Raw genomic sequence first — 12,513 nt, forward strand, 5'->3', positions numbered from 1 at the left:
CTTCTGCCCCTGAAGGGCTATCTACTGAACATACAGTAGATAAAAACAACTCACTCTCTTGTCAGAAAACCAAATTTTCCATCTTTATTTTTTTTTAAGATTTTATTTATTTGTTTGAGAGAGAGAGAGCGCGCAAAAGCAGGGGGTGGGAGGGGCAGAGGGAGAGGGAGAAGCAGACTCCCTGAGGAGCGGGGAGCCCGATGTGGAGCTCGATCCCAGGACCTCCAGATTATGACCTGAGTCAAGGGCAGACACTTCACTGACTGAGCCACCCAGGTGCCCCCCCAATTTTTCCTCTTTAAAATAACACAAGGCAGGGTAAAGATTGTTTTGCAATAACCCAGAGAGCTCTTCAGGCCTGAAGCCTCGGTGTCTCCTTGGACTTCTCTCATCTCATTGCCAGGACTCATTGCCCGCTCACTCTTCCTCCACCACGCTTCCTTTTTTTTCTTAAGTTTTCATTTTAATCACCAGCTGCTCAACATGACAAGTTCACTCCTTAATCCCCATCACCTATTTTACCCACCCCACCCCCACCCACCTTCCCTCTGGTAACCATCTATTTGTTCTCTAGAGTTAAGAGCCTGTTTCTTGCTTTCTCTCTCTCTCTGTCTTTTCCACTTTTCTTGTTTGCTTTGTTCTTAAATTCCACATATGAGTGAAATCATATGGTATTTGTCTTTCTCTGACTGACTTATTTTGATTAGCATTATACTCTCTAGCTCCATCCATGCTGTTGCAAATGGCAAGATTTCATTCTTTTTATGGCTGAGTAATATTCCGTTATATATCTGTCCACTTCTCTTTATCCATTTATGTATCGATGAACACTTGGGCTGCTTCCATATCTTAGCTGTTGTAAATGATGCTACTATAAACATAGGGGTGCATGTATCCCTTTGAATTAGTGTTCTTGTATTCCTTGGGTAGATACCCAGTAGTGCAATTGCAGGATTGTAGGGTAGTTCTATTTTTAACTTTCTGAGGACCCTCCATACTGTTTTCCACAGTGGCTGCACCATTTTGCATTCCTACCAACAGTGCACGAGGGCTCCTTTTTCTCCACATCCTGGCCTCATCGTGTGTTTCTTGTGTTTTTTATTTTAGCCATTCTGACAGGTGTAAGGTGGTATCTCATTGTAGTTTTGATTTGCATTTCCTTGATGATAAGTGATGATGAGGATCTTTTCATGGGTCTGTTGGCCATCTGGATGTTTTCTTTGGAGAAATATCTGTTCATGTCTTCTGCCCATTTTAATTAGATTATTTTGTTTTTTGGTGTTGAGTTATATAAGTCCTTTATATATTTTAGATACTAACCCTTTATCACATATGTCATTTGCAAATAATCTTCTCCCGTTCAGTAGGTTGCCTTTTAGTATTGTTGATTGTTTCCTTTGCTGTGCAGAAGTTTTTATTTTGATGTGGTCATAATAGTTTATTTTTCTTTTGTTTCCCTTGCCTCAGGGGACCTTTCTAAAAAAAGTTGCTAGGGCCGATGTCAGAGAAATTACTGCCATGTCCTTTTCTAGGATATTTATGCTTTCAGGTCTCACGTTTAGGTCCTTAATGCATTTAGCGCATACTTTTTGTGTATGGTATAAGAAAATGGTCCAGTTTCATTCTTTTGCATGTTGCTGTCCAGTTTTCCCAACACCATTTGTTGAAGAGATTTTCTTTTTCCCATTGGATATTCTTCCCTGCTTTGTCAAAGATTAATTGACCATAAAATTGTGGGCTTATTTCTGGATTTTGTATTCTATTGTATTGATCTATGTGTCTGTTTTTGTGCCAGTACCATACTGTTTTGATTACTACAACTCTGAAGTCCAGAATTGTGATGCTTCCAGCTTTGTTTTTCTTTTTCAAGATCACTTTGGCTATTCATGGTATTTGTGGTTCCATACAAATTTTAGGATATTTTGCTCTAGTTCTGTGAAAAATGCTGTTGGTATTTTGATAGGGATTGCATTAAATGTGTATATTGCATTAAATGTGTAGATTGCTTTGGGTACTATAGACATTTTAACAATATTTGTTCTTCTAATCCATGAGCATGGAAGGTCTTTCCATTTCTTTGTGTCATCTTCAATTTCTTTCATCAACGTTTTATAGTTTCCAGAGTACAGGTCTTTCAGCTCTTTGGTTAGGTTTATTCCTGGGTACATTATATTTTTGTTGCAATTATAAATTAATTCCTTAATTTCTCTTTCTGTTGCTTCATCGTGGTGTATAGAAATGCAACAATTTCTGTATATTGATTTTGCATCCTGTGACTTTACTGAATTTGTGTATCAGTTCTACCAGTTTTTTGGTGGAGTCTTTTGGTTTTTCTATATAGAGTATTATGTCATCTGCAAATAGTGAAAGTTTTAAGTTTTTCCTTACCAATTTGGATGCCTTTTGTTTCTTTTTCTTGTTTGATTGCTGTGGCTAGGACTTCTGGTACTATATCAAATAGAAGTTGTGAGAGTGGATATCCTTGTCTGGTTCCTGACCTTAGGGGGAAAACTCTTAAGTTTCCCCCATTGAGGATGATAATAGCTCTGCATTTTTCATATTTGGCCTTTATTATGTTGAGGTATGTTCCCTCTAAACCTACTTTGTTGAGGGTTTTTATCATGAATGAATGTTGTACTTTGTCAAGTGGTTTTTCTACATCTATTGAAATGATCATATGATTTTTATCCTTTCTCTTGTTGATGTGATGTAGCACATTGATGGATTTGCAAATATTGAACCGCCCTTGCAATCCCAGGCATAGATCCCTCTTGATCATGGTGACTGATTTTTTGAATGTGTTGTTGGATTCGGTTTGCTAATATTTTGTTGAGGAATTTTGCATCTAAGCTCATCAGAGCTATTGGCCTGTAGTTCTCTTGTTTTGTGTGGTGTCTTTATCTGGTTTGGGTATCAGGTTAATGCTGGCCTCATAGAATGAGTTTGGAAGTTTTCCCTCCTCTTCTATTTTTTGGAATAGTTTGAGAGAAAAAATGTTAACCCTTCTGTAAACGTTTGGTAGAATCACCTGTGAAGCCATCTGGTCCTGGACTTTTATGTGTTGGGAGTTTTTTGATTACTGATTTAATGTCCTTGCTGGTAATTGGTCCATTCAAATTTTCTATTTCTTTCTGATTCAGTTTTGGGAAGTTATATGCTTCCAGGAATTTGTCCATTTCTTCTAGGTTGTCCACTTTGTTGGCACATTATTTTTCATAATATTCTCTTATAATCCTTTGTATTTCTGTGGCATTGGTTGTTATTTCTCCTCCTTCATTTCCGACTATTTGAGTCCTCTCTCTCCTTTTTTTTGTGAGTCTGGATAAAAGTTTATCAATTTTGTTGATCTTTTGAAAGAACCAGTTCCTGGTTTCATTGATCTGTTTTTTAGTTTCTGTTTCATTTATTTCTGTCTAGTCTTTATTATTTCCTTTCTTCTACTATTTTTATGTCTTGTTTGTTCTTCTTTCTCTAGCTCCTTTAGGCATAAGGCTAGGTTATTCATTGGAGATTTTTCTTGCTTCTTGAGGTGGGCCTGTATTGCTATAAACTTCCTTCTTCAAATAGCTTTTGCTGCATCCAAAGGTTTTGAACTGTTGTGTTTTCTTTTTGTATGTGTGTTTTCGTTTTCATTTGTTTCCATGTACTTTCTAAATTTCTTCTTTTATTTCCTGGTTGACCCATTCATTGTTTAGTAGCATGTTATTTAACCTCCATGTATTTGTGGTCTTTCTAGATTTTGTGTGTGTGTGTGCATGGTTGACTTCTAGTTTCATAATGTTGTGGGGAAAAAAATGCATGGTATGATTTCAATCTTTCTGAATTTGTTGAGGCTTGTTTTGTGGCCTAATATATGATCTATTCTGAGAATATTCCATGTGCACTTGAAAATAATGTGTATTCTGCTCTTTTAGGATGGGATGTTCTGAATACATCTGTTAAATCTATCTGGTGCAGTGTGTCATTCCAAGTCATTGTTTCCTTGTTGATTTTCTGTTTAGAGGATCTGTCCATTGATGTAAGTGGGGTGTTGAAGTCCTTTAATATTACCGAGTAGCTCCTTTATGTTTGTTATTAACAGTTTTATGTATTTAGGTGCTCCCATGTTGGGTGCATAAATATTTACAGTTGTTGTATCTTCTTGTTTTATTGTCCCTTTTATTATTTTGTAGTGCCCTTCTTTGTCTCTTGTCATAGTCTTTGTTTTAAAGTCTTTCTTGTCCAATTTAAGTTTTGTTACTCTGGCTTTCTTTTGACATCCATTTGCCTGATAAATGTTTCTTCATCCCCTCACTTTCAATCTGCAGATGTCTTTAGGGCTAAAATGAGTCTCTTGTAGGCAGCATATAGATAGGTCTTGTTTTTATCCATTCTGTCACCCTATGTCTTTTGATTGGTATGTTTGGTCCCTTTCCATTCAAAGTAATTATTGATAGATATGTATTTGTTGCCATTTTATTACTTGTTTTGTGGTTGTTTCTGAAGATTTTCTCTGATTCTTTTTTGTCTTTCTCTTTTTCATGGTTTGCTGGTTTTCTTTAGTGATATTTTTGGATTTCTTTCTCTTTATTCTTTGCATATTTATTAGTGGTTTTTGGTTTGTGGTTACTATTAGGTTTGTGTATAACATCTTCTGCATATAGTAGTCTATATTAAGTTGATGGTCATTTAAGTTTGAACCCATTCTTTACTCCTCTCCCCGCCATGTTTTAGATACATGGCATCATATTTGACATCCTTTTATTTTGTGAGTTCCTTGGCTTATTTTTTTATAGAAATATTCATTTTTACTGCTTTTGTGTTTTCTACCTTCATACTGTCATTTTTGTCTTTCCAGTCAAAAATGTCCCTTTAGTACTTCTTGTAGGGCTAGTTTAGTGGTTATGAACTCCTTTAGTTTTTGTTTGTCTGGGAAACTCTTTATCTCTCCTTCTATTCTGAATGATAGTACTCGCTGGATAGGATATTCTTGGCTGCAGGCTTTTCCCACTCAGCACTTTGAATAATCATGCCACTCTTTTCTGGCTTGGAAAGTTTCTGCTGAAAAATCTGCTGATAGCCTTATCAGGTTTCCTTTGTATGTAACTGTCTTCTCTTGCTGCTTTTAATATTTTTTCTTTATCGCTAGATTTTGCCAATTTAATTCTAATACATCTTGGTGTGGATCTGCTTTTGTTGGTTTTTGGCAGGGGGGGGGGTTTCTGTGCCTCCTGGATCTGGATTTCTGTTTCCTTCCCCAGATTTGGGAAGTTTTCAGCTATTATTTATTTCTTCAAATAAATTCTCTGACCCCTTTTCTCTCTTTTCTTCTGGGACTCCTGTAATACAAATGTTATTACATTTGATGGAGTCGCCGAGTTCCCTAAGTTTATTCTCGTTTTGTATAATTTTTTTTCCTCCTCTTTTGTTCAGCTTGATTACTTTCCATTACTCTGTCTTCTAGGTTTTTAATTCATCCCATTGCTTCTTTCAACGTGCTGCTCCTTCCATCAAGTGTGTTTCTCATTTCTTTTATCAAGCCCTTTATCTCTGCTCTGTTATTTATCTCCACGTTAATGGTCTCACTGATGTCTTCCACTCTTTAATCAAGTCCGATGAGTATCCTTATGATCACTGCTTTAAGTACTCCATCAGGCATGTTACTTATATCTGTTTTGCTTAGATCTCTGGCTGTGGCCTTGTTCTTTTCTTTCATTAGGGACAAATTCATCTATCTTCTCATTTTGTCTAAGTCTCTGTGCCTGTTTCTCTGTGTTAGGAAAGTCAACTATGTCTCCTGCTCTTGAGAGTAATGGCTTTGTGAAGAAGAGGTCCTGTATTACCCTGCAGTACAGAGTCCCCTATTCACCAGGGCCTGATGATTCTGGGAGTATCTTCAATGTGGGTTGCATGTGCTCTGCTGTTGTGTCCTGGCCACGTTATCCTTCAGGCCAGCCATCTGCAGAGGTTCTCTTTGCCTTTTGTGAGCAGTGTTTGGTCTCTGGCCTGAATGTGTGAGTTTTGACTAGGTGTGCTCTGGTCTGCTTGTGAAATGAGACCTGTCACCACCACTGCCAGAACTGAGGCCCTTCAAAACTCCCAGGTCAGAAGATGTGGTGCTGGCATGCCAGAGTCCAGCTCCAGCCGGGGTGGGTCTCTCGTAGGAAAGGACGGCGTTGGCGAATGAGGAGACACAGACACAGGATCAGGTTGCAAGCATCTCCTCCTGACAGCCTCGGAGAAACTTTATTTATATGTTAGGATATTTTTGTTTTTCCAAATCTTAGATCATTTTCTGGATTACAGCCATAGCCTTCTTTCATTTATCCTTTGTAATGATTAACATGACCTTTATTGATTTCTGCTTATTGGCTTTCGCTAAAACTAAAAAACAGTACGCAAAGAGAAAGGTGCTAGGCAGAGCGTGACCGTCTTGTTATTTTGTTCTACAGAAACTAATTCTTCGTGGAATTAGTTTCATTATGATTGCTTAGATAGGTGTGACTAAGATGAGTAGTTACTTTATCATGAAACCCCAGAAATATTCCCACAATTATAAAGATTGCCATAAACAAAATGAAAGAGAATAGCAGGAGCCAGCTGTGGAGTCTCCTGTTTTCAGGATCGTCCCCCACACTTGGACTTTGTCAAACAGCATGAGTAGCTTGGCTCGCGCCACTGGCAGGTGTTTGGGCTGCTCTTCTAGTGGAGGGGGCCTGCCATGCTGGGACTGAAGCAATTGTAACTCGGAGGGGTGGTTCTTCCAGAATGGGGGATGGGGCTTGGTATAAGCAAGTTAGGTAGCCAGTGTCAGGACTGTGCTGCTTCCTGCAGGTGGCCCTGTGCTTATGCTGAGGGGTGGAGAAGGGAAATGATGCCTGCCAGTTCTTTTGTTCCTGGAACAGTCTCTGTGAATGCTGTCTCTCTGGGACACACTGAGATGAGTGAATAACCTCCTCATTGTGTGCTCCAGGTGCTCTTCAGATCACTGTTTCCATACTGTATGTCATGGCTGTTTGCCCAACCTTCTCTCCAAGGGCAGCCTCAGTGTCCTCCAGGCTCTCCCAGAGCCAAGCCCACTGACCTTTAAACTCTAGGCTTTAAGGCCTCCTGGTTGTCAAAAGTCACAAAATGTGGCCCCTCTCACTTTCTAAACCAATTGCTATGGGGATTCGTTTTTCCCATGTACTCCCCTGTGTGCTAGTCTGTCTCTTGGCCTTCTCTGTGGACCGTGGCTCCCTCCCCACCACAGTAGCCATGATGTGTTTCTCTTTCAAGATGCATCTCTGCACTGCTTACCTTCTTCATTGTGGCCTCTTCTCCCCCTTTAGTTGTAGAGTTTGTTCTGCCTGTCTTCAGGTTGATTTCTGGAGTATTCAGAATATTTGATAGTTATCTAGTTGTATTCATGGGACAAGGGAAACCTAGGGTCCTCCTACTCCACCACCATCTGTCCATCCACTTCATCACACTTCTTAGATTTGCTTCATTCTCTCCATCTATAGGCTGGCCCTGTTGGCCCAATACTCTTTGTTATTCTTTATTGGGCTTCCTTCTACCAGCTTCTACTTGCCCGGGGATATCACACATAGTCCCAGCTTCATTCATCATTGGAATGAAACTTTCCAGGGCCAGTGTTGGAGAGAAGCAAAGGAACAAACATCTTGGGTGGGAATTAGCTTCTACAGATGGCTTATAATTTGAAAAGCAGTCACAATTACTCTGGAAAATCCTGTGCATTATCTATAAAATACAATGGAGTTTGTAATTTGTTGGCAAACATCTCTTAGTGGCCTTGATATTTATTTTGTAAATGCTGTAATGATACTGAGAGCAGAGAGATGCTTTCAGTAAGAAGCTCTGCCAGCTGAGGGACAGTCCCAAGGCTCCCCCTCACACATGAACTGCAGAACCACCTGTATCCTGTCTCTATGCCTCTTACTCTGCTCTTAAGTCTGTGTTCTTCTCATGCCCCTGCTCTTTTGTTGTATTTAGTGCAGTCCATAATGTACACTCACAAGTGCTGGGGCTCCATGTGTACATAGTCAGTATTTAGCAAGCAACATTTTGACCATAGCACTTTGCAGGCTAGTAGCCTGAAATGTTTGTTATGGTAGTGCTTATGATCTAGCATCTGCATTCGTGATCAGCAAATGAATACCTGCCCTTCAAGACCCCTACTCCACAACCCCACCTAGTCACCCATATGTTATTACATTCCACTGGTGAAGTAAAAAAATTTTGTTTCTAGCCCTCCAATTTTAAAATCATCTTTTCAAATCTAAAAGTCTTGGCTCCCCTGGTTAAATCACGCACTCCTTTCCTTTAAAACACTGCTTTAAAATAATATTCTAGGAATAACCTTGTGTCATTCAATCATTCCAGTAATTCAAGCAGTATTTACATACTTCCTCATTTGTTATGCATGTCATATGTGTATGTATATTCCTGGAAGCATAGATGCATATTATATGCTTGTTTTCAGTGTTTCATAGCTTTTCTCTTTTTCTTGCCCATCCCCCGCCCACCCCCCACACACTTTTGCTTGATCTGACTCTCCCATTAAATAATAAACTCCTTGCAGTAGAGACAGTGTCTTCTGCTTCATCTCACATTCTTCATGGTACCTTATTATTCATCTTTGTGTATCCGAGCAATATCTTAAGCTATAGGCATTCTCCATTTTTCTGAGAAGTAAAAGCCAATGGTCTTTGTTTTTCAGGTTCCATTTCTACAGCGGATCAGATGATATCATGCATGTTTGGAAATGTTGAGCCAGCTGAACATCTTCAATAATTTGTAACATGATCCTGGGCCATGGTTCAGATAAACATCAGTCATTATGGAAAACCATTCCACTCATCCACGGCTCAAGACAGAAAATACAAGGAGAATAATTGAAAATTACTTGGGCTGGACCAACTGTACAATTTACGAATATCCTTGGTTTTCAAATGGCTGTCTTTCACTTTTTCTCTAAACTTCTGCTCGGGATTTTTTAAATAGTTTTGTTAAATATCTCTGGAGCTAAGGCCCTAATTCTTTGGTGACATCTTGCTGTCATTTTTTTTTTTTTTATGTCCATTTGGACAAACTACTCAAGAGAATGAACCATACCACCGTGTTGGTGGCTGCCAGCTATGGTTTTTATGTGACGAGGTGGAAGCTTTTGACAATGATGCTGAGTTGACGTATAATGCATCTAGTTTTCTGTAGTTCCAAATGCTTCCAAATGGCAATCAGGTGGGACAAATTCTAATGGCCAATTTTTTTGAAAGATTTTATTTATTTATTTACAGAGGGAGACACAGCGAGAGAGGGAACACAAGCAGGGGGAGTGGGAGAGGGAGAAGCAGGCTTCCTGCTGAGCAGGGAGCCTGATGCAGGGCTCGATCCTGGGACCCTGAGATCATGACCTGAGCCGAAAGCAGACACGTAATGATTGAGCCACCCAGGTGCCCCTAATGGCCAATTTTTAAAAAAGAATACACTTTCTTACGTCTGGAAGTTACTTTTACTTGGAGCCAAGATGGTGCTATTTTAGGAAAATTATGCCTGACTTTATCTGAGCTTAAGAAAAAAAAAAAAAAAAAAGAGCACTGAATCACTCAGTAGGATGTTTACTTTTGCCAGAAGACTTAACTGACATTCAAGAAGCGATCCCAGTTTGCAGGTAATAGGCATGATTTCTGTGGCCTGCTGCATGCACTGCAGTGCTCCAGCACTTCAAGAATTACACTCAACAGCGAGAATCCACCAAGAAATGCTATCTTTTTCCTTTTTCTTCTTTACTCTGGGATGCAAAAGTTATACAAATTATTCATTTTTGATCTGACAAAAAATAATAAGGAAAAGAAGCAAATGTGAACCAAGAATGAGGAAAAACAGGACCATGTTCCTAAAAGTTAAATTGACAAGGGAAGGAAAATAGTACCCAAGGAAGCAATGGCAAGATAGCCCCAAACTGGATGGTGTGAACCTGAAAACTGTCTGATTTGAACCAACCCAGAAGTAATTCCTCTTGGATCTAAGAATATTGACATTGGAATGACCTAAGGAAAATTATGTCTTAATAGTTGTTCTTGAAATGACAGTCCTGAGCCCTGAAGGGTGTTGGTAATTTACAACCTCTGTCCTGCTGACATCCATTGGCCCCATCAGAACACACCGAGGGCCACCACCTCAATGGCGAAGCTGGTGCCGGGGCATCTCACAGGCCCTGGGCTGCAGGCTTCCCACCAGAGAGGGTGGAAGGTTAGGAGGGAAGCAGTGAAGCACAGGGAAGTCATGTTGGTGTGGTTTGCCAATGTAGAATGTGGGAGAGGCAGGAAAGCACCCTGCTTCCAGAACATGTGATCGTGGCAAGATCGAGGGGGTAGGGGGATGAAGGCCTGATGAATAAGGGAGCCTGCAGTTGGGGGGATTTTTGTCCCCACCCTGAGCAGCAGTCTCCCACCTTCCTGCTTTCTGAGAATGTGTGTTCTCAGGCCTGTGACCTGCTGGACCTGGGCCCTTCCTGCAGCCTTCTGAGAGCTGCCTGGGCTGGTGGGTGAGTGGGCACTGTGTGCAGAGGGGAGGTCAGAAGGCACTTTGTGCCAGAGAGTGGGTGTGCTGGGGGAGGTGGCTTTCTTCTGACCCCCAGGGGACGTTCTGAGTGCCCTTCCCTGAATGTAAAGGAGAGGAAGTCTGGGTTTCGTGTCTGGATTCTAATGCTCTTCCTTCTGAGAAGGCTGGGCGGCCCTGGCCTGGTGACTGACCTCTGTGGAAGAATGGTGGGGACTGAATACCATGCCCAGGGCACGGGTCCCAGCTGCTGGGAGGAAACCTTTCTCTCCTCTTTCTTCACTAGATGAATTCTCAGGACTGGAGACTGATACCGCAATACCCACGGAAGAGGCGTACGTTATCTATGACGAAGGTACCAGCTGATTTTACACGGTTTGGATTTGGACAGTTTCTCTCACTTTAATTACTAGGTGGATGATCTCAATTTTCCGAGTTTCCCTCAGAGCTCTGGGCTGCATGGCAGTGCTGAAGGAAGGTGGTTGTATGCCAGCTTCCAAGTTAGTGCCCAGTACATATTTGATCCGAGGGAAAAGAGGGGGCTTCCTATGTGAATACAGCCTCCAGACAAGCCTCTGCGCCCCCCATTCTCTCCCCGCCCCCCAGAACTCTGGAGCTGCTTGTCTGGGCCTCCACTTCCACTGCCATTTGTGAACAGGCTTGGTTCAACCCACAACTCCACTTCCTCTGTTGGCTCCTCTCATTGTTCTCTTTTCTCTCCTTTTCTAATTATGTAAGAAAATGCAGTGCTATGGGGGCTCCTGGATGGCTCAGTCAGTTGAGCACCCAACTCTTCATTTGGGCTCAGGTCACGATCTCTGGGTTTTGAGATTGAGCCCCGCCTCAGGCTCCGCACTGGGCGTGGAGCCTGCTTGAGATTCTCTCTCTCTCCCTCTGCCCCTCCCCCTGCACCCCACCACCACCCTTACCTGCTGGTGCACATGCCCATGTTCTCTCACTTTCTCTCTAAAAAAAAAAAAAAAGAAAGAAAGAAATGCAGTGCTATGTAAGTGTTTTTATCACAGAATCTTTTCAAGCAGGAATAAGCTTATAAGATTAAGAATGCAATATGCTGGGGTGCCAGGGTGGCTCAGTCGTTAAGCGTCTGCCTTTGGCTCAGGTCATGGTCCCAAGGGTCCTGGGATCGAGCCCTACATCGGGCTCTCTGCTTGGTGGGAAGCCTGCCTCTCCCTCTCCCACTCCCCCTGCTTGTGTTCCCTCTCTCGCTGTTTCCCTCTGTCAAATAAATTTTAAAAATCTTAAAAAAAAAAAAAAGAATGCAAAATGCCTTAGGTAGAATCTGGAGCCATGCTGTGATGGTTCTGTGGGTTTTATAAATTGCCTCTGCAGTTTTCCTGGGGGCATCTTGTCCCCACCACAGGCTGGTCTCTGATACTCAGGATATTCTCCCTTTTGTGCTTCCTTTCTGCTGTTACCTGCAGCTCCAGTGTCCTCAAAACACCGGTGAGAATAATGTCACCTTTGATGCAGTGACAGTGAAGTTCGATACATTGGTTTCATCCCACAGTTTAAGAAAAACCTGACTTAAAAGAAAAACAACAGATGTCAGAAGAAAAAGAAAAGTTTCTTAGCACCTTTGAAAATATAAGCTCCTTTCTTATTTTCTTACTATCTTTGAGCGGTTGAAAGGGAGCAGAGTCTTCTTTTTTAAATGTTAAGGGTTAGTTTTTTTAATAGGATTCATCCCACCCCCTCCCCAGAAAAGAAGCCCATACACAGAAGGTAAATTTTTTTAAAAAATCAAGTTTATTTTCTGATGTGAATCTTTTATGGCTCTAAAGGAGAAAATTAGGCAGAGCCTGTCAGTAACAGGAACATGCAAAACTGGATGAATTCTAAGGTTCTGTCCAGCTCTGATTGTAAGATCTCATTTTTCTGCTCATATGTGTTTCCTTTTCCTCTTCCTTTCTTTTTTCTGCAGCTGCTTTCCTGAAGGGACTGAGGTAGGAG

General features: G+C 41.1%; 1 protein-coding gene across 4 annotated transcripts in view; it reads left to right on the forward strand.

The window, feature by feature from the left end:
• LOC118001846 (fibronectin type III domain-containing protein 1-like) overlaps positions 1-12,513 on the forward strand; it is a 98,342-nt gene that overhangs the window by 66,498 nt on the left and 19,331 nt on the right. For all 4 annotated transcript variants that reach the window (XM_034992019.1, XM_034992017.1, XM_034992016.1 and 1 more), the window contains one exon: positions 10,829-10,897. In XM_034992019.1, coding sequence (XP_034847910.1) covers positions 10,829-10,897 — 69 coding nt within the window. The remainder of the gene's footprint in view (positions 1-10,828; positions 10,898-12,513) is intronic.

Source organism: Mirounga leonina, unplaced genomic scaffold, assembly GCF_011800145.1.
Source record: "Mirounga leonina isolate KUSES-001 unplaced genomic scaffold, KU_Mleo_1.0 Mir_54, whole genome shotgun sequence".
In the NCBI taxonomy this organism is placed as follows: Eukaryota; Metazoa; Chordata; class Mammalia; order Carnivora; family Phocidae; genus Mirounga; species Mirounga leonina.